This window comes from Leptodactylus fuscus, chromosome 6, assembly GCF_031893055.1.
Source record: "Leptodactylus fuscus isolate aLepFus1 chromosome 6, aLepFus1.hap2, whole genome shotgun sequence".
Lineage (NCBI taxonomy): Eukaryota > Metazoa > Chordata > Amphibia > Anura > Leptodactylidae > Leptodactylus > Leptodactylus fuscus.
The window spans coordinates 39,854,414-39,877,373 of NC_134270.1; the positions used below are offsets into that span (position 1 = coordinate 39,854,414).

General features: G+C 42.9%; 1 protein-coding gene across 1 annotated transcript in view; it reads right to left on the bottom strand.

Annotated features, from left to right (window-relative positions):
* Positions 1-4,120: 4,120 nt before the first annotated feature.
* POU2AF1 (POU class 2 homeobox associating factor 1) overlaps positions 4,121-22,960 on the bottom strand; it is a 37,535-nt gene continuing 18,695 nt past the window's right edge. Inside the window, exons 2-5 of the mRNA XM_075279817.1 lie at positions 7,625-7,755; positions 6,572-6,614; positions 6,196-6,476; positions 4,121-4,509 (exon numbers count right to left, since the gene is read on the bottom strand). Coding sequence (XP_075135918.1) covers positions 4,195-4,509; positions 6,196-6,476; positions 6,572-6,614; positions 7,625-7,755 — 770 coding nt within the window. The 3' untranslated portion in view covers positions 4,121-4,194. The remainder of the gene's footprint in view (positions 4,510-6,195; positions 6,477-6,571; positions 6,615-7,624; positions 7,756-22,960) is intronic.

Here is a 22,960-nt window from a genome sequence, read left to right on the forward strand (position 1 = left end):
TTATCAGCAATAAGAACATTCCTGAACCAGGGCATTCAGCTATTGTATATCTAGTTACAGGTGTTTCTGGGCGAGACTGACAAAAAATGTAAGAAATATAGACTTGTCGTGCAAATGTTTTCTGGACTAGTTTTCTATTTTAGAGATCATATAGTGACTTTATATGGAAATATATGCTTAGGTGGAAAGAGAGTGCTAAATAAGTGCTGCCCTACGCTGTTTCCGCAGCCCCCATAGAGATGAATAGGAGCTACAGAAACAGCGTAGCATACTCCAGCCAGCTACTCCGGGTCCAAGATCCCATACTGAATTTGTAAGGCTACTATGACATCTGCATTAGAGGCCTTCTTGTGTTTAGTCCACCTGAAATCGAAAAAGTCCTGCAAGTCTGACTTTTCATAGCTCCATGTAGGGTACAAGACCACAGAGGACAGTCATTGACTGCGTTGGTCACATGAACACCACTAAAGGGGTCCACAAAAGCAGGGGCTATAAGGGATGCTGAGATAGCAGTCACTAGTGGGCCCTTGACCATGAACGGGCCTCAAAGGTCCCTCTGCCCTATAAAATAAACCACCATTCTAAATGGTACAAAGTTGGTTGGGCTGCATTACAGCTGTAATAGGAATTTTCCTGTAGTGTAGTATTAGAGAAAACCAAATTATCCAGAGATAACTCATAAGACTTTGGTGAGAATATATCTGGATACCATTGCAGAGCTGCAAGGAAATTCTATATCCTATTCCACAGCATCCACTTAATATTCAGGTATTAGTTCAGGATTAGGTATCTTCACCTAGACAATGAGGAGTCATATATGAGTCACATACTGGATTTAGAAGCCTATGATGCCTAATATGAGTAGGATATCTGTTTTTTAGTTTCGAGGATAGTGGGTGTTTATGTAGCCTAGAGTTTATATGGCAAAAATGCAAATGTAGGGGAAAGCTATTAAGACTGGCGTTTGCTAATTGGCTAATTAAGAAGCTTCTTAATAATTGGGAAGTCCCGTGCACATGAACTCAAATCTATGGCAGTCAGGGCGTGGCGTAGAACTCTATTAAGGAATAAGCTATATTGGAAAGTGGGGCTCAAGAGTTACGTGGCAAGTGGAGGAATGAGATGCACCATCTTGGGGAATAGTTTCAGACACAGCCAAGTTAGTAAATCTGGGTCATGCTGTTTTAGTCTCATGCTGCCCATTATAGCTATGCTGAAAACACTTTGTACTATTGCTACTTGCTGTGTTTTCTTGACTTTCTCTTGTAGATTGGCCCAGGAAGCAATTTTTAGCAGATATACTAATATAATTCGGTCACAAGGTCACAGATTCCATGTACACAGTCCAGTCATATTAATGTGACCGCCGCCTACTTTTGACGTCAACGTTAAATAACCAATCGCAGAAGGCACGTGTCATCAGCCATCTGGGTGCACTCAGCATTGTTGAAGGCACGACGGATCAACACAAGTATGCATCTATCCTGGCGGACTATAATGGCATCTACCAGCAGGACAATGCGACGTGTCATGAAGCTCGCAGTGTACGTGTGTGGTTCGTGGAGCACCAGGATGAGTTTACCGTACTCCCTTGGCCAGCAAATTCCCAGGACTTGAACCTAATCGAGAATCTGTGGGACCACCTCGATCGGGTTGTTCACGCCATGGATGCTCAACCGCGTAACCTAGCACCGCTGGACACGTTACTGGAGTCGGCATGGCTCAACATCCCAGTAAACATCATCACAACATCCCCTCTCTTCCTACAGGTCTCACAGCGGTTCGCTCTACCAAAGGTGGTTATTCTGAATTTTGACAGGTGGTCACATTAATGGGTAATTTCTTTCTTCCCTACCTTCCCACCCCATTTCCCCTCTCTCTGGATCTTCCCCTTAGAATTTATACTGAATTAATTTTATTGGTAGGCTAAACGTAGAAATCTAACAAAATGAACCAACTAGCACCCTGATATTTACAGATGAGGGGCAAAACACTGAAACAGGAGTCAACAGATGGCTCTGGTTTGGTGAAATTCTTTGTCTCATTACACAGCTCTTTAGTGGGTCAAGAATTGACATGGCACAAGAGAGACGGTTTCTTTCGTTGCAGGAGAGATCATTTGCATTTTTTTTCCAGGAAATATTGCCTGTAATGCCCTGTTCACATCAGCGTTTGAATTCCGTCCAAGGGAGTCCGCATGGGGAGCCCCCTGAAAAGAATACCAGATGCAAGTGCAAGCGCTGGTGCAGTAAAAGCACATGGACCCCTTAGACTATAATAGGGTCTGTGTGCTTGCCGCCAGATCTCCGCAGGGATCGTGTGGACAGGAGAGTAGTTCGATCTACTTTCCTGTCCGCATGATTCATGCAGGCAGTGCACAGCAAGAACACGGACCCCATTATAGTCTAAGGGGTCCGTGTGCTTTTACTGCACACTGCTTGCAATTGCATTTATATTCTGGTTGGGGGGTCTCCATGCGGACTCTTCCCGGATGGGATACAAAAACAGATGTGTACAAGGGCTAAACTTCATACATCAGCTCCACTTCCATAAGGAGAGATGGACTCCCACAGTGAAATCAGGTGAAACACCTTATCACAGCTGCTTACCAGTGGAAATCCCCATCGTTTGGAGTCCCCAAACTGATCACAAATTGATGGCCTATCCTACTGATAACCCATCCAGGCATAGTCCCGAAAAAGCCATTTAAGGCCGGGGCCCCACGGGACGTAAACGCAGCAATTTGCCCACAGCGGAGACGCTGCGGGAAAAATCGCGGCATTTTACAGTACAAGCAAAGGGGATGGGATTCATGCGAATCCCATGCCCACTTTGCGGAAGAAATCACAGCGCAGACACGTTGCGATTTGCAAAGCCGTTGCGGCTTTGCAAATCGCAGCATATCAATTATATCTACGGAAACGCCGGCGGCTTTCCCATAGATATAATGGGAAGAGAAAGTCCGCAGAGGAAAACTCTGTGAACTTTCTCTTCAAAGCGCTGTGGAAAGAACCCCAATGCGATCACGCAGCGGTTCTTTCCGCAGCGCTTTATCACTGCGATTACGGCCCATGGGGCCTTAGCCTAACAATGCTAATCCAATACAGGATTTTGATGGACATCTCCTCATGAAGTTATATAATAATGGCTGCAGATTCATTCATTGAGTAAACTAATGAGCAGTATATTGATGTTCAGTAAAAAATAACTCAAGCATGATATTATTATTCCAGACGACCTGGATTTTATTTGACAGAACGCAAATTTTATTTTACTATTGTGAAACTTATTTACAATAGATTTGTGCATCTATTTAGTTCTAGCCCGTGCCCTTAAAGAGATATCCAAACCAAAAACATGTATCCCAAAAGTACTGGATAGGTAATATTTTTCCATTTGGTAGGGTCTGACCACTGGGATCCCCACTGATCGCTTAAATGGAGGATGGCTAAAATGGGGGACTCTCTTCACCTGTCAAATGCATGTCAAGGACAAAGAGGACTTTGAGTGAAGTGGAGGTCAAAAGTGTGCAGTGCCACTCCACTCAAACTCTATGGAAGTTAAAGGGTTTGTCCAGGCAAAAATGGACAAAAAAATATTTTTAAAATTGGCTGGGGGCAGTCAAAAAAATATAAATAATCATATTCACCTTCCCCCAGTGAACTGGTGTCTTCCATCCTCCCAGTCCATTGTTGTCTTCTGGCAGAAGTCCCCACACATGTGATAGCTGAAGCCAAACATCGGCGTGTACGCCACTACCTGTGACCTCCCGGTGTCCCTTCCTAAGGCCACTGAATACCGATGAGACCAATCTTCGGCTTCAATGGAAGGGATCCAGAACGTCACAGCTGGTGAGCGGTTTCACTTTGAAAAGACATCGCAACAGCAGGACCAGACCATGCTGGGAGGACACTGGAGCACGGGGGACAAGCAAGTATGAGGGGTTTTTTTATGTTTTTCTCCTCCCCCTGCCTATTTTAAAAGTAATTGTTTTGCCCAGACAACCTCTTTAAGGAAACTATAAAGCTCTGTTCTAAACCATTGGAGGGGGTTTTACCGTTTTGACCTCCACTGATCCAACATGTATCACTTAGGTTTTGGATTGTAATATCACTTTAATTGTAGTTTTTAGAATTACTTCACATCAAACCAATTTACAGATAGTTAAATATTATACTATGAAAAAATGCATCTTTAAAGGCCTTCAATAGATAATGTGTGATTTAGAACATAGGAATCATTTCCTTCCCCGCCCTCCAGTAATTTCTCCATTGGTAGATTGTTGATATCTCGTCTTGAGTCAAGTTCCTCTGGCACAGAATCTGGTACAGAAATTGGTATGGGGACAAACTGTTGGCTTTGGATTGTGGTTGGCGTTGCTTGGTATGGTAATGAATGGGTTGGTGTAGGAAGACTTGGAATGGTCTGTGCCCATGGAAAGTAAGTCAATGGTGCTTGCTGCTCTGCGTATTCTAACTGGGTTGCAACACATGGGTTGGGGTTTCTTGTCTGTAGGGAAAAAGTCTATGGTAAGTTCATGTTCATTGAAAAGACTATAAAGAAAATAAGTCACAAACTGGATCCACATTTCTGACATCTGGTCATCATGTTATATTTAAATCATAACTAAACCTTTCAACAACTTTTGATTTTTTTACAGTATTTGCGTCATTAATACATTTTGTAATTTACTTTGTTAACAAATGTTAGCTCCTTTCTGTGAAATCCTGCATTTCTTAGTTTTTTCCTTTGTTTTTCTATTGAGAGCAGAACCCTAAACTGCTTTCACTAAGCGTACCGGTTGGCATTATCTTGTATAAGGCAGGGAAGCTGAGGCTAGGCATTGTTTCAGTTATATCTCAGTATTTATACAATCTAGAACACTGCTTCGGGTGTCATATGAAAGGTGAATGGACAGCTTTCATATGACATCAAGATGATAGTTTTACCTATACCTAAAATTTCCAGAGGAATCAGTAGATGAAAAACATAGTCAGGATTGGCATATTCACAGAGGCATAACTTGAGGGGGTGCAGTCCCTTAGGAGGCCCATAAACACTGGCATCATTACTGAAGTTGCAGTTAACATCTGTCCCATCTGTCAAGGGGACCCACATTTTACTTTCATCACACAAAGGGTAATTTTACATGAAATCAATGGGAGCCGCTCAGGAGCTTTTTCCGAGAGCTGGAAGAAATGAGATGTTCATTCTTCAGGCCAGGTTGCCTCGCAATTCGGCCTGAAGACACACCCTCTTCCGGACTAGGCCCATTCATTGGGCCTAATCCGGAGCGGAGTGCGTGGCTGGATGCTGATGCAGTGCACCGGCTTTTAGCTGCGGCTACCCGGTTTTTGGATCGGAACCTGAGACGGCCTCCGCCTCAGGTTCCAATCCAAAAAAACCCGTGTGAACTTATCCTAAGGTTGAAAAAACTTCTTTGATCTCTTTTCTGATTTCCACAGGTGTGGCTATAGGGAATCCAGCAGTAGCAATCTGCACTAGCCCCTGGGTGGCCCCAAAGATCCCTCTACCACATAAGATATATTACTATTATAAGTGTTAAGGGGATATTGTCACTCCTTATGGAGAGACCACCATATAGGTGTGTGGAGACTTGTTAAGCCTTTAGCACTCCACTTTGCAAGGAACTATGGGAAGAATATGCAAATCTGCCTTCCATGATGTAATTAGGAAGACAGTTGCTGCCTCAGTATTGCAAACCAATAGAGGGCGCTCACTGGAATGTGCAAGCCTGTCTTATGACAGGATTCCAGTGAAATAACCCAATAATGGCTGCTCCCTTTAGCATCATGCCCAACCTTCCAAGAGGCCTTTGTTTTGCAATGACGTTGGGATTATTATTATTATTATAAGTGTGACAATGTAGGAATGGGGCCACATTACAAATTTTGTATTAGGGCCTAGAAGCTTCAAGTTATGCCTCTGCATATTTATATCCAGCTGCAGTTTAGGGAAACGTAGAAAAACTCTGCAATTCTGAAGACCCTCACCCACTTTTTCTAGCACATTTATGTATGCAGGAAAAAAGGGTTTCCTAACTCTGGCATATAGCCATATTTTAACAAAAATATCACCATTGCTGTCTCATAGACTTGTTTTTCTCTGTACGTATTATTTTTAGCTTATAGGATGAAATTACAGCAAATAATATTGAAGTAATTTTTGACTTACTGTGAAGTTTGTTAGTAGAGGTTGCGAGGTGTAAGTCAAGACTGACGGTGGTCCAACCACAGTATAGCCCTGGCACATTGGCTGGACATACATGTCTCCTGTGTATGGACAGCTTACAGTCTCATGTGAAATGTACTCGGGGCACGTTGTCCATTGTGTTATAGGCTGAAAGGTGGATGGTTGGGAAATCCATCCAGTGTAGAATGTGCCTTCATCTTGGACTGGCAGCAATGATGTCGTAGCTTCCAAATCAACATACGGAAGTTCAGTGGTGTTGGAGACTAGTGATAAATCATAGTGACATGAGTAAAAAGGGTGTACAAAAATATAAGGGTATGCAAATACATTACTAAAGAACACTATTGTGAATGATTACCTACTGACGTGTACGGTGTAATAGTCTGGTAAGATGCAGGGACCTGGAAACAGATGTAGAGGGTTAATATAACATGAACTCGAAGCATATGATATACCATAAAAGAGAAGAGCGATTCTATACAGAAACTGCAACACAGGTATCCATTTAACCATGGGGGCCAGTCACTGGCCTCTGTGGTCTTGTGCCGTACATCCTAGCATCACTGTCCTGAGAACCTATCCTGGCTACAGGTGCAAAGCTGGTTGTCCGGGGGGCAGGGTTGTGCAATCGGGAAAGATCGGATCCCGATCGGCAATCAAGCAAATTTCACGATTGCGATTTGGATCGGCTGGAAAATTATCGAAAATCAGATTTTAAAAACGATCCTGAAATCTCAAGATCGGCTCAACCCTACTCCATAAACATAAAGTAACTAGGGTTGAACGATTGGGATTGGGAAAGATCGGATGCCGATCGGCGATCAAGCAAATTTCATGATAGGGATCGGCTGGAAAATGATCGAAAATCGGATTTTAAAAACAATCCTGAAATCACAAGATCGGTTCAACCCTACTGGGCAGATCTATGAGACTACCTTCAGACATAGTTTTTCATTTTTTTTTTTTTCTTTAAAAAAAAAGTCATAAAAAGTCAGTGCTAATTATTGCTTTGTATGGTGTTTTGGAATTTTTATGTAAACGGCATTTCTCTAGCGTTTTTTTTTTTTTTTTTCCTATAGTGATATCAATAGGAAAATGCCTAAATAAAACCTAAGACTCATATCATGCTACGCCATGAAATAGAAAAAATCCCAAAGAAAAAAATGCTACGTATATATAGGGCCTTTCCTATTTAACTCTTGAATAACATGATAACACTTGACTGCATTGGTGTCAACTAAACGTAAAACTCACCCCAACAGAAAAATCATAAAAAGTTCTGAATGACCAAACTGTTCCCGATCCTTACAGAGTTAAGCAAAAGGACTCTTTCCATTGTTGAATGTAATATTGCAAGGAACGGAAGTAAAGTCTAAATCTCCATCAGCTGGAACATACTGAGTCATATTACCGTGGGCGTTGTGGAGTTGGTACCGGCTAAATTCCCTCTCTTTCTTTTCAGAAGCTCCTTGACTGGTTCCTTGACCCGCACACCGAGGTAAGGACGGCTTTGGTTGTGCTGGTGTTGATCTGAAGTCACAGCTAGAAGACAATACAGGAGAAATGAATGTATGGGAGAATTTGATTTCACTTGTCATATATACTGTGTTTCCCCAAAAATAAGGCAGTGTCTTATATAAAATTTTGGTCCTAAAGATATGCTATGTCTTATTTTGAGGGGATGTCTTATTCTATTTTTGTGTGGTGCTGCCACCACTGCGCTATGCTGAGATGTTCTTGCTGCGCAAAGACTGTATGAAGAAAAACATTGTAGCCGGCTGAACGTTGTGTGTGGTGCTGTGTGTGTACAGGAAAGCCGGCTGCTGCCGCTGCTGTGATACCATACGTCGTATCCGCTGTTGCTGCTGCTGTGGGATGAGCTGGGAGAGTGAACCCCCCGCCGCATACGATGCTTAGTGTATGCACAGCGGGCATCTCCCAGCTCACCCTACAGCAGCAGGAACAGTGGATACAACATATCGCAGCGGTGTCAGCAGCCGGCATAACCTGTGCACATGGAACATCGCGCACAGTGTTCAGCCAGATGCAATGTTTTTCTTCATACAATATTTACGCAGAAAGATTATTATTATTGGGGGATGTCTTACTTTCGGGGGTGCCTTATATTAGGCAATTCAAATAAATCTCTGCTATGTCTTACTTTCGGGGGATGACTTATTTTGGGGGAAACAGGGTAGGAAGATGGTACTTTTTTTTATTTGTGTATACAGCTCATATGCAAACCTATGTGTCTACATGGTTACAGACTACAAACCAACCTATGTGTAGTCTGATCCTGCAGATATTCTTCCTTTCATCTCTTCTAATAGTATCATCCCATATATATAAAGTAACACGTCATCTGGAAGTGTATTTAGTGAAGTTGTGTATTCTATAGTAAGATATCACGCTACAGAAAGTTACCAGTGTCAAGTTAAACTTTGTTCTATCTTGGAATTGGACGGAATCTGATTCTATTGTAAAGTTATTGCTTACCACATAAATGGTAATATTATCATATCATACAATAAAAAATATGTAGATACAGACACCAAGTAATATATAGATAACTTGTATATAGTGATGTAACCTTAAGCTTTTGGACTCCAATACCAAATCCACAACAGACTTCCTAATCTGCCATGTACCTTTCATAATACAGGAATTCTGTTGAGCAGTCTTAGGCTAAGGCCCCATGTAGCAGGCCGCAGGGAAAAACCACGGCGGAAACACATCTCTGTTTTTCCTGCAGCGCTTTTCACACAAAATCCATAGCTTTCCTCTGCGGGCTTTCTGCTTCAATTATACCTATAGGAAAACTGATGGCGTTTCAGTAGATATAATTGACATGATACGATTTCCAGAAACACGACACTTTTGAAAATCGCAGCATTACCGCTGAGCGTATTTTTTTCTGCAATGGGAGTCGCTAGAATTACATTCACTTTGCAGGGATTGTAAAACTGTGTTTTTTGCTGCAGAGATTTCGCCCTGGCCAAACAGAGGCATTCGCGTTACATGGGGTTCCGATCTTTAGGTCTATTTAGAGGATCGTGATGCAAAAAATGTCATTTTTTCTTGGTTCATGGGCATCTTTGGGGCACCTGTTTTTATGGATCCATCATAGGCCCCCATATGCACAGTTTAGTCAGATTGCCTAGTCTTTTGAATAAAGAGAGGCAAGAAAACATGCCTTATCCTTTCGCCCCCTCAACATGACACATAAACAGTAGGATATTCAGCGTCCTTTTCTCTAAGGCCTCGTTCACATTTGCGTTGGTATTCTGTCCGGGGAGTCGGCAGGAGAACGGAATACCGAATGCAACTGCAAGCGGTATGCAGCAAAAGCAATGGACCCCATACACTATAATGGGGTCCATGTGCTTGCTGCCTCCGGCCCGCACGAATCATGCGGACAGGAAAGCAAATTGTGAACTAATTTCCTGTCCACATGATCCCTGCGGAGATCTGGCGGCCAGCACACAGACTCCATTGTAGTCTATGGGGTCCGTCTGCTTTCACTGGCACACCACTTGCAGTTGCGTTTAGCATTCCGTTTGAGGGAGGGGGGGGTCCTCATGCGGACTCCCCCGGACGGAATCCAAATGCAGATGTGAACGAGGCCTTAGATGCAACAGAGCCAAAGTCCTGCCTTTGACTGCTATCTCTGCATCCTCTATAGTCTCTGCTTATATACTTTATAGGCACCAATTTACAACACACAGACATTCCTACAACCCTCATCGTCATGTTCTGTTCCTATAAAGTTTACGCTACCAGAAACAATAAGGAAACTATACCATAAAGACAGAAACATCTTGCAAAACTGTAATACAAGTTCTTAAAACCAAGGTTATGAGTGTCAGTAACATAGCAATATAAATATTACTGTGCAGGTGGAGAGCTGGTATGTCTTTGAAGTTAAGAGGAGTATACAAGCCATACATTATTTACTTTGGAGGAAAGGTTGCTTATGCAAAATGTGGTTACGAGAAATTAGTAGCTAAAGTGACTAACACTATAGCAAAGTATAGGGTTGTGCTCATAATGTGCAAAGTGCTGCAGAAGATCAGAGCTCATGTCAATTGTTCATCCAAGTAGTAATTGCAAAGAACACAAAATATTCCTCCAGGGCAAGATTATTAAACATAAGACTCAAATCAGTGAATGTATAGAGAGATAGGGAGTAAAGATGAGCGAACACTGTTCGGATCAGCCGATCCGAACAGCACGCACCCATAGAAATGAATGGAAGCACCTGTGACGCCGGCCGGACGCCGGCAAAGTCAGCGTCACAGGTGCTTCCATTCATATCTATGGGTGCGTGCTGTTCGGATCGGCTGATCCGAACAGTGTTCGCTCATCTCTAATAGGGAGCGTAATAGTAAGGAAATAACATGGAAACGTTATCATATTGCATCATGCATCGGTGCAGTACCAAGGTGTAAGAGGGATATAAAAATGGGTCCTTCACCCTCTTACAAATGAAGTTCCTCTACCTTATATAGACCCAACATTTCGGTGCAGAGCTGCTAAATTTCCTTGCTGCCACAATGGGTTACCATTTTGGACCTGATGTGTTGCAGATATTACTTGAATACTGTTATGTGAACTTTATATATACTGTTTGAAGGCCTATCCTGGATCAGTAGATGTCTAATATGTGGGAACTCCACGAATCAACAGTTCCATCTCACAAGTCACGTTCATAGGTTACATGGCCTGTTATGTTCCGTTCAAGTGCACAGGGCTGAGCTGTGATACCAAGCTCAGCCATTGTACAGTACACAGCATCTCTTGCTGACTAGTGGGGGTCTTTGGTATTGCTCTTCAATTGATAACCTATTCTGAGGCTAGGTCATCAGTTCATAAGCCTGGAAAATCCTTTAAGACCGGGGCCCCATGGGATGGAAACGCCGTGGGAAAAATAGCTGCATTTTACAGTACAGGCAAAGCGGATGGGATTCTAACGAATCCCATGCCCACTTTGCGGTAAGAACTGCCATGCGGACACGCCGCGTTTTATGAAACCGACGTGGTTTTGGAAATCGCAGCATGTCAATTACACCTACGGAGACTCAGAAGGTTTCCCTATAGATATAATTGCAACAGAGAATCCACAGAGGAAAACTCTGCAAACTTCCTGTTTAAAGCGCTGTGGGAAGAACCGCAATGCGTTCTCTCCACGGTTTTTCCCGCAGTGCTTTATAGCTGTGGGTCGTCCTGCATCTCCACGTTGTGATAATACATGTTTTTTTGATGTAGACTTGGTTGCGTTTTTTAAGACAAAGCCAGGAGTGGATTGAGTGGATTTTCTAGTGCTTTTTGAAGTGTGTTTTGGGTCATTGTCCTGCTGGAAGACCCATGACCTCTGAGGGAGACCCAGCTTTCTCACACTGGGCCCTACATTATGCTGCACAATGTGTTGGTAGTCTTCAGACTTCATAATGCCATGCACACAGTCAAGCAGTCCAGTGCCAGAGGCAGCAAAGCAACCCCAAAACATCAGGGAACCTCCGCCATGTTTGACTGTAGGGACCGTGTTCTTTTCTTTGAAGGTCTCTTTTTTTTTTTTCCTGTAAACTCTATGTTGATGCCTTTTCCCAAAAAGTTCTACTTTTGTCTCATCTGACCGGAGAACCTTCTTCCAAAACGTTTTTGGCTTTCTCAGGTAAGTTTTGGCAAACTCCAGCCTGGCTTTTTTATGTCTCTGGGTAAGAAGTGGGGTCTTCCTGGGTATCCTACCATCAGTGGCGTAACTAGGAATGGCGGGGCCCCATGGTGAACTTTTGACATGCCCCCCCCAACCGACACCGACATGCCCCCTCCTCCGCACTCTATGTCCCTTAATGGCCCCTGCACACAGTATTATGCCTCATAGTGGCCCCTGCACACAGTATTATGTCCCTTACTGTCCCCTGCACACAGTATTATGTTCCTTTAATGGCCCCCCCCAACCGACACCGACGTCCGGCCCCCTCCTCCGCACTCTATGTCCCTTAATGGCCCCTGCACACAGTATTATGCCTCATAGTGGCCCCTGCACACAGTATCATCCCCAATAGTGTCCCCTGCACACAGTATTATACCCCATAGTGGACACCCATAAACAGCCATTATACTCTGGGGTCTTTTCAGACCCCGGAGTATAATAATTGGAGACCCGGGGGAATAAAGACATAAAAAATTACAGTTTCTTACCTGTCCCCCGGCTCCTACGCTGTCTTCTCCACTGCCGTCCTTCTGAAATGACGTCAGACGTCACATGACCGGGACGCCGGCCAGGTTCATGTGACGTCAGAGACGTCAGAAAGGACGTCAGAAAGGAGGCCTGGCAGGATCGTGGAGACGTAAGTAACAGTGTTTGTTACGTTCCCTTACCTCTCCCGGGCCTCTGATCATTATACTCGGGGGTCTGCAAAGACCCCCAAGTATAATGATAGTATTTGTGGGGCCTGCGGTGTCACTTACCGATCCTGGCCTATAACGGCCTATTTAAAAAAAAACGCAGCGGTAGCGGCTGTCACCGGGCCCCCTAATGGCCCGGGCCCTGTGGCAGCCGCCTCCGCTGCCTCTACGGTAGTTACGCCACTGCCTACCATACAGTCCCTTTTCATTCAGACGCTGACAGATAGTACGGGTTGACACTGTTGTACCCTCGAACTGCAGGGCAGCTTGAACTTGTTTGGATGTTAGTCGAGGTTCTTTATCCACCATCCGCACAATCTTGCGTTGAAATCTCTCGTCAATTTTTCTTTTCCGTCCACATCTAGGGAGGTTAGCCACAGTGCCATGGGCTTTAAACTTCTTGATGACACTGCGTACGGTAGACACAGGAACATTCAGGTCTTTGGAGATGGACTTGTAGCCTTGAGATTGCTCATGCTTCCTCACAATTTTGCTTCTCAAGTCCTCAGACAGTTCTTTGGTCTTCTTTCTTTTCTCCATGCTCAATGTGGTACACACAAGAATACAGGACAGAGGTTGAGTGAACTTTAATCCATTTGAACTGGCTGCAAGTGTGATTTAGTTATTGCCACCACCTGTTAGGTGCCTCAGGTAAGTAACAGGTGCTGTTAATTACACAAATTAGAGAAACATCACATGATTTTTCAAACAGTGCCAATACTTTTGTCCACCCCCTTTTTTATGTTTGGTGTGGAATTATATCCAATTTGACAATTCTTTTTGTGGTTTTCTATTGAAGACAAATTAAATGAAGATAATAATACCAAAGAATTTGTGCTTGCAATCATTTTCTGGAAGAACATGAGTATTATCTGACAGAATTACAGGGGTGCCAATACTTTTGGCCAACACTATTACTATTAGTCTAAAACATACAAACTCCACAGTAACAGGTGCACTACAAAGCATATCTCTTTCCTCTCAAATACTCAGACTTTCCATTGTGTGGCCACATTTCATCTTCTACCTTATACTTGAGATCTTTGGAATGACAGCTCTCCTAAATTATTATGGTTTTCTGACTTATATTTATTCACTTTGGCAAATATTTCTGATACTTTAGTTCACTATGTTGCCAAGTCTCATCGCCAGAAACAAATATTGACTTTTCTTCTGTACAGTCCTTGAAATTTTTGGCTTACCGCAAAGAATGTGAATATATAACAAATCTTCAGCTTGTTAGAAGATGAGCAAATACACCTCCAACGGCCTCAATGTTCTCTATTTATTACAGTCTGACATTCCAGCATGATCTTTTGTTGCTGGGGTTTAGGGCCCCAAACCTGGGAAGCTCAGTCCGAGCTGTGGCGCCATTTTGCAGTTTTATAACTTTTAGGGTATGTTCACGCCGGACGTCCTTCTTCTTCTGAATGCAGGAGCTGATGACTTACATCATCGCGCCTTTGACGGGGGAGAGGTTATACTCTTCGGTCAGTATAGGCCGCAGTCGTGACCAACACTGACAGCTTTCAGCTGTAGGTGCATTTGCACCTCCAACTGAAAGCAGCAATCCCTAACTAATGGAGAATCCTGTACTGGATTCACCAATAGTGAGGGATCTGGCGCTAGCAGGCCAGAAAAATGTCCTCGGCGGGCCACCTGTGGCCCATGGGCCGTAGTTTGTAGACCCTTGGTCTATGGGGTCTGTCAATATCCACAAGTAACTGCTGTTTTGGCTGTCTGGCTCTCCATTTTTAGGGTCCACTGAACCCAAATGACGGAGAACTAGGGTTGAGCCAATCTTGACTTTTCAGGATCGATTTTGAAATCCGCTTTCCGATAATTTTTCATTCGAACCCGATCTCGATCCCAATTCCGATCCCAATGCAAGTCAATGGGATTTTTTTACTAATCGGAGATCGGATTTTAAAAACAATCCTATTCACTATAGAGCATGGAATCTAACAATTGAACGCTTTAATTGTTAGAATCCATGCTGTGTAGTGATTATCTTTTAATCTCTAAGTAGCCAGTGGATTTTTTATTAATCCTCTTGCTACTTAGTCCCCCCTGGTGTCCACTTACCGGCAGAGATGGCTGGTCCAGTGCCCGGTGTTCTCGTTCTTCTTCGCCTTGCTGCCCCTGCCTCCCAGGTTAGGAGAGTGTGGGCGGTTAGGAGAGTGTGGGCAGGTACTGGGAGGGGAGATGTCACGTCTCCCCTCCCTGTACCCGCCCACACGCTCCTAAGCCACAAGTCCCGCCTTCTTCCTAGCTCTTTAACACTAACCTGGGAGGTGGGGGCAGCGAGGCGAAGAAGAACGAGAACATCGGGCACCGGACCAGCCATCTCTGCAGGTAAGTAGCTACTAGAGATGTAAGCTAGTCTCCCATTAGAATGAATGGACGCAGCCGGCGCACAGGGGGTTAAGGCTGTGTGTCGGCTGCTTCCATTCATTCCTATGGAATCGCAGCGGAGCGTTCACACTGAGTATACACTCCGCTCAGAATGAGTGGAGCGTATACTCAGTGTGAAGGCTAACATTCTTAGCTTTTCCCACAATGCTTGGCCAGTAGCAAAGCATTGTGGGAAATAATCACCGATCTCGAATCCACCTAAAAAGATCGTGTTCGGAATTCCGATCACGATCGTGAAATTTTCTCGTTTGCCGATCGAAATCCGATCTTTTCCGAACACGATCGCTCAACCCTACGGAGAACCCAATGTAGTCGTGAACTTCGCCTGAAAGTTATAAAACTGCTGAAAAATGCAAGAGCCAGGACAGACATCACTAGATGTGAGACCCAAAACCCAAGCAGCATAAGAACTTGTTTTAAGTCCAACCCCTGAGGAACAGCAGTTCCTGGGGTAATAACATTTTAATACATTCATCCATTTATACTGCAATATAGAGGTGATGTCTATAAAGCTACAATACTTTATAAACATATCACTTAAAGGGGTTTTCTGGGATTCTGCTATTCTTAGCATAGGTCATTAATATTTTTGTTGGTGTAGCCCCAACACTTGAGAACCGCACCGATCAGCTTTTTAAAGAGACAGCGCTGTATTTGATATTCACTGGCCCCAGCGCTCATCTGAATCCTGTATCACTTAAAACCAAGCACAGCGCCATACATTGTACAGTGGATGTGCTTGGTATTACAGTGTGACCAATGAACATGAATCATCGACGCAGAGAAGAAGCAGCAGCGCTCGTGAGCTCCGTGGTCTCTGCAAACTGCTGATCTGTCGGGGGTCATCAATAGCTCAGTCCTGGAAAAACCCTTTAAGTGTAGGAGACTGCATGAAGTTATGTAAACCAACCAATCCAATCTGGCTGCCGCTTCTGTCTCCATCTCTACATTGCTACAGTATATGTTAGATGCCCTGTGTTATATTGTAAAAGATGAACCTGTTTGTGCGGATGTTGTACCCGGCCACGCGTGGCATTGTACTCGTCTCATCATGTCAATACTACTGACTAATCTCACAAAACTATCCTCAATACATGGCGGAGATTTATGAAGGTGTCCAATAAGATATCTCGTTGTTACCTATAACAACCAATCACAGTGCAGCTTTCATTTTATATTTATGCTTATAGTTATTTGGATATGTAGCAAGGGATCTGATTGGCTACAGCTGAGAGGTCATGTGACTTACATGCAGGTGCCACATGACGGTTTAGATTGCTTGCTATGACTACAGAGAGATCCACTGCAGTAGTCAGAACAGGAGCAACTGCGGCTTCTCCTCAGCCATGGAGGATTATTGTGTCCTGCCTGGCACATTTATACCTAGAAGACAGTGCCAGTCTATACGCCCGGCATACACCATGCACATATAGCAGTGATATATGCTGGACATAATGGGTTAGGGCATCCAAGACTTGTTAAATTAGGCCAAATTCTTTACATTCTACCTAATACAATTAACAAGATACAGGGGGCGCTAGTGTGACCACAGCCTACATTTTGTACTGGATGATTTTAATTGGCATTAATCAAATTTAATAAAATCTTCCTTTCTACAATTTATTTTGTTTGCTTCTTATTTTATTTGTGATTTTTGGTGATTACTTTGGCAGCAGACTATAAAACCAGAAGGGTGATCAAAGACAACAAGAAAAAAAAAGACAAAATATTCATGGAAGGAAGCCCCAAAGGAAGGGTTAATAAAAATGTATTTATTTCTCTTAGGCCGGTTAACATCTGCACATAGGTTTCTGTTCGAAGAGTCCACTTGGGGACCCCCGGAACGGAAACCTATCCGCATAAAAAAGCGCTTACCTTAGGAAACCCACGACCCCATAGATTATAATGGGATTTGTGTGATTCTCACACGAAAAATGTGGAGAGAAAAGTGCTGCTTGCAGAAACGGAATGACCCGAACACAAATGTGAACTGGGCCTTACTGGTATAGCACCAACATACTTAGCTGAGCTTTAAACTGAAGCCCTATGTTGTGAAAACGCTGCGTTTTATGGTACCTGCAAAGTGAATCTAGCTAAAGATTCTAGCTAAAGCATCCACACATTGCAGAAAAAAAATCTGCATTGGAAAAGCTGTGATTTAAAAAACATCCATGTTTTTGAAAATCGCAGCCTGTCAATTATACCTACAGAAACGCTGTAATTTTCCGTATTGGTCCACAGAAAGTCCACAGAGGAAAACTCTGCGAAAACGCAATGAAAAGTGCTGCGGAAAAAAAAACGCATTTTCGCCTTTTTTTATGCTGTGTTTGGGCCTTAGCATTACAGACCTTTTCAGGCACTGTCCTATATAGGGTTCACAATCTAAATTCCCTTTTAGTATTTCTTTGGAGTGAGGGAGGAAACCAAAGTACCCGGAAGAAACCCACGGAGAACATACAAACTCCTCGAAGGTCCTTCAGTCAGATTCAAACCTAGGACTCGAGCAAGGCAAGGCAAGGCCACAATCCTATGCTACTAATATTATAAATGTGAAAGTTTGAACGGGTTTGAAAGAAATTTGGCACATAGATAGTTTGTAACCTCAATTAAAACATAGGCTACTTTTTATCCCGGTAAATGACATGGCTTCACAACCATTATGAATTTATGTTCACATACTATATTACACTGCTCTTATCTCAGCTTCTGAGATAGCCAGGGCTGTTATCTCTATGTGTAAACACACAGCTAATCCTCAGTGGTTTGTGTTCACACATCTGCATATTATCTGATCTGCTCCAGGCAGCATGCTGACACACTGGATGGGAAAACACCTTTAATTCAAATTGGCAGTTTGCCAATTTTCAACATGCCTGGAAAAAGAAAATCAAATTTTTCGCAAACAACGAGAGCTATAAAGGTACCCAGAAGTCACAGAGCTCTCCTCAAGCGGAGCTGAGGGGGATCATTGACACCAACAACACACTCATTATATGGTATCCCAGCCATACCGGAACAATCACGGGCACAGCTCGAGGAACGAGTTCAGCGGCAGGCCAGCTTGACAGCTGCCAAAACGCTGGAGCAGGCGGATCATCAATGCTATCAACACACTCATTATATGGCATCCCAGCGAGCTGCTGAGATGCCCAAACAATCACAGGCACGGTGTGAGGAACAAGGCCAGCAGCAGGACAGCTTGAGAGCTGCTGAAATGCCAGAGCAGGGAAACCATCGATGGCAGTAATTTGCTGAATATAGGCGGATCATCGACGCCAACAACCCGCAGACAAAGTCGTGGGCAGAGGCTAGTGCCAAATACTGAACCACTGTGCTGTAAATGCTTGCTAACCTGGATACAGGGCAGGAATTCTAATAAAATGTTGCTCTCACACTATAGTAAGCTGATAACAGTATACGGGATTCTGCACACTATTGTAATATGGCTCCATATAATGGGTGAGTAATATGGAAGCACCAGTAGACGTCTATGGGCTGTACTATACCTACAGTGTCACCTAGAGGCAGACATATTCATATCTCTGTACAAGTCTATGAATCTTGCAGAAAAGAAACCCTTGGCATGAGCCATTAAATATCCTATTACATTATTAATAATACTGGTCCAGGCAGAAAGTGGGGCTGGTTTACTAATAGTGTCAAAGTTTTAGACAAATTAGACAAGACAGTCCTAAACCGTGCCAGTGTCTGAGCTGTTTGATCAGTCTGGCGTATTGTTAGACTGCCTAGTATAACATTACACCACTTATCATTTGGCTTAAAAATTTATGGTGCATTTTTGGCCACGGTGTCAACCTGGGCCATGTCTGTTTCTTGACAGATCATGCCCCTTTTTGTACAAGTTGTAAATGTGTCTAAAAAGCATCTAAAACACTTGATAATGTGATACTCAGCATGTTAGACAGATTTTGGTGCAAATTATGCCAGAATTCTTGATACATTTCCCCTGATAGGTCCATATTATGGTACCTATAAAGACAATGGTCAGTATTGTGTCAGGGCAGTGCTGTTGATACCCCATGTGTCTCTGCATAAGGCCAATGCACAGTTTTGTATATAATGAGAAGCTACTGTTCTACAGATACTATTGTACAGATAAGTTTTTTATTAAAAAAAAAAAAAAGACATAATATAGTTTCATAATCAGACATATGGTAGTGTGACATATGGTATTATGCAGTTGTCACATATACATTGCATATACAAGCTATTTGGCTATGCTTGTTATCGCAGCTCAGCACCATTTACTTGAAGGGGATTTAAAGGGGTTGAGACGCCAATATTATTGTTTGTGAAATACAAGGTTTTTCAATGTTTTATAATTTTCCAATATACTTTCTGTATCGGTTCCTCACGGTTTTCTAGATCTCTGCTTGTTGTCATTCATTCTGCTTACTTACTTTAATACTTCCTTATTCTGCATAACAGGAGCCACCGCTAGGGGGCAGTCACTGCATACAGATTTACACAGCTCAAGGAGCACTGTTCAATCCATCATCTTGAAATGGAAAGAGTATTCTACAACTGCAAACCTACCAAGACGTGGCCGTCCACCTAAACTGACAGATCGAGCAAGGAGAACACTGGTCAGAGAAACAGCCAAGAGGCCCATGGTTGCTCTGGAGGGAGAATCTGTCCACAGGATAACTAGAAGTCATATACTCCACAAATCTGGCCTTTATGGAAGAGTGGCAAGAAGAAAGCCAGTGTTAAAAGAAAGACATAAGAAGTGCTGTATGAAGTTTGCTACAAGCCACATAGGGAACACAGTAAACATGTGGAAGAAGGTGATCTGGTCAGATGAGACCAAAGATGAACTTGTTGGCCTAAGTGCAAAGTGCTATGTGTGGTGGAAAAGTAACCCTGCTCATCACCCTGAACACTCCGTCACCACTGTGACACATAGGGGGCAGCATCATGCTGGGGGAGGCTTTCCTTCAGCAGGGACAGGGAAGCTGGTCAGATGGTGGGAAGATGGATGGAGCTAAATAGAAGGCAATCCTGGAAGAAAACCTGTTGGAGGCTGCAAAACACTTGAGACTGGGAAGGAGATTCACCTTCCAGTAAGACAATGACCCTAAACCTACAGTCTGAGCTACAGTGGAATGGATTAGATCAGATAATAATTGTATTAGAATGACCCAGTCACAGTCCAGACCTAAGTCTGATTGAGAATCTGTGGAAAGACATGAAAATTGCTATTCACAGACGTCTCCATCAAATCTGGCTGAACTTGAGCTATTGGCAAAGAAGAATGGGCAAAACTCTCAGTCTCTAGATGTGCAAAGCTGGTAGAGATAAACTCCAAAAGACTTGCAGTTTCAACTGCACTGAAAGATGACTCTACAAAGTATTGATATAGGGGGCTGGAGATTTTTGCACGTCACACTTTGATTAAAATTTTGAAAACCTTGTATCATTTTCCTTCCATGTCACAATTATCTTCTACGTTGTGTTGTCTATCACTTAACATCTCAATAAAATACATTTAAGTTTGTGGATGTAAGGTGACAAAATGTGAAAAAGTTCAATACTTTTGCAAGCCACTTTAAGTATAGGTTCCCAAAGAATATGCCATAAATGCCTGATATGTGTCTCACCTTAAAGAGCATTTTAGTATGGGGGATGTGATACTGTAGGGGTAACCTGGGGTGTGGACATGATACCGGGGAGGGGAGGCATGACACTATGGCAACACATGATACTGTCACATGGTGGAGTCAACCAGGGTATTGGGGGTACATGAATTTGTGAGGGCAACCTGGAGGGGGACATTATAAGGGGCATATTGTATAGGGCCACTAGGGAGCCATTATACTGTGTGAGAGCCACTAAGGGGCATTATACTATGTGGGGGCCAATGAGGGAGCATTATAATTTGTGCAGGACAAGTATTTCTATGTGGTTGTGATGTGGTAGGGTTTTTTTCTGCACCCTATTTTTGCCGTGCTTCGCTATATGGGGCCTTAGCCTATGGCAGTATTATATGGGCTGCAAGAGGGAAAAACTTTATTTGTCATGCTGGACATTTTTTGCCTATAAACCAATCCTGCAAAGAAAATTGTAAATTTCCAGACCTTTACACATCAGACTGGTGTAGCGTGTAATATAGGAAGTAAGATGAGTAGAAATAATACTTCCCTTTCTATCCTGCTCTTTTACCAACCTTTGCGCCCGCATCTCCTACATCAGCTGCTGCCACGTACTCGTATCTGGTTTCATTACTGCTAATATGACATTTTCAGCATCTAGTTTCTGGTGGTCCGGGTTTGTCACTACATATGTTACTTTCATTTCTCATCTTTTAGAGTTTATTAGACAGCTCAAATGTGAAAATATTGCATCTGGTTTGTGGTTATTCTGCACAAACTCACTAGGAAAATGATATTTCTTCTTTTGCAAGAATGCATGTAAAATCTTCCATATCATTTGGAGGGCGGGTGACTCATGAAGGGGTTAATTGGATTACAGATATGTAAGTATATGATTATATAAATGAGTCATGAGTCATGTTAGTGTCATGTTATGATTGGTGGGGGCCCAACTTCTATGAGCCCACCAGTCCTGAGAATATAGAGGCTGTAGTGCTGCATCCCCTTTGCTGCAACTGACACAGATCACTTCAATGGGTCCAGTCCAAATTCTTGCACAATGGGTGACCAGGTCAATAATGTGCAGTTAAGGGAAGCAGAACTAATAAGCAATGTTGCCCCTTCATCCCTGGGATTGCTGGGAGTCCCAAAGGTCAGACCCTGACCAATACCAAAGTCAAGACATACAGTATCCCTGAAAACTGAATGTACATCCATTAATTTTAGTATTATATCTACCTGTATATTTTGTGTATTGTATGTAACCCCCAAATGTAAAACACCATGGAATTAATGGTGCTATATAAATAAATAAATAATAATAATAATAATAATAATAATAATAATAATAATTTACTGGGACATCATAATGCCTGCATTTGACATCATTATAACTACTTTCCTCATATGTGATGTCACCATGTACAGCATGAGTCCTTATGTGCATTATACCTATGCTATGATGTCATAGTGTACATTATCATTGTACTATGACATCATTGTATCTATTACCCCTGTCCTGTGACATCACTGTGTATATTATCCCTGTATTGTAAGATCACAGTGTGTATTATCCCGTACTATGACATCACTAAGTATATTATCCCTGTATTATAAGAACACTTTGTGTATTGTCCGGTACTGTGACATCACTGTGTGTATTATCCCTATACTGTGACATCACTGTGTGTATTATCCCTGTACTGTGACATCACTTTGTGTATTATCCCTATACTGTGGCATCGCTGTGTGTAATGGAAGGTGAAATAGTTGTACACTTTTAAAGTTCTAGATTTACTGCTGAAGGAGGTTTTGGTAAAATGGGACTCCAGGTTGCAAGTTTTTCTAGGGTGCCCGAAGTTACTTGTTATGCCCCTGAGGTACACCATAATAGAAGCCGATCCCACTAAAGCTGGTGAAATACACAATGTAGCTATCTCTTCCAACACCTGCATTAATGTATACGAATGGCCAAGCTGACACGTTTGTTTCAAGAGAATGTACCATGAACTTTGTAACTGTTAGATAGTCCTGCAAAAATTGAGATATTCTGAAGGTATGTAAAGGATCAGCCATGTTGAAGTCATATATGTGGATCCCCTGATATACATTAGATCATTGGCTGAGAATAGCAGGTTCTGTCGCTATTCATCTAATGTGTAAGGACTGCATACACATATAGGGGGAGATTGCTGATGTTGGTGCAGGGGCTTCATAAATATGACATCACCATACGAAAATTCCCCGATACCCCATTTAAATCTGTACATGACCTCTCAGGCTAATGTTCTTGTCTGTCACCACACCTAATA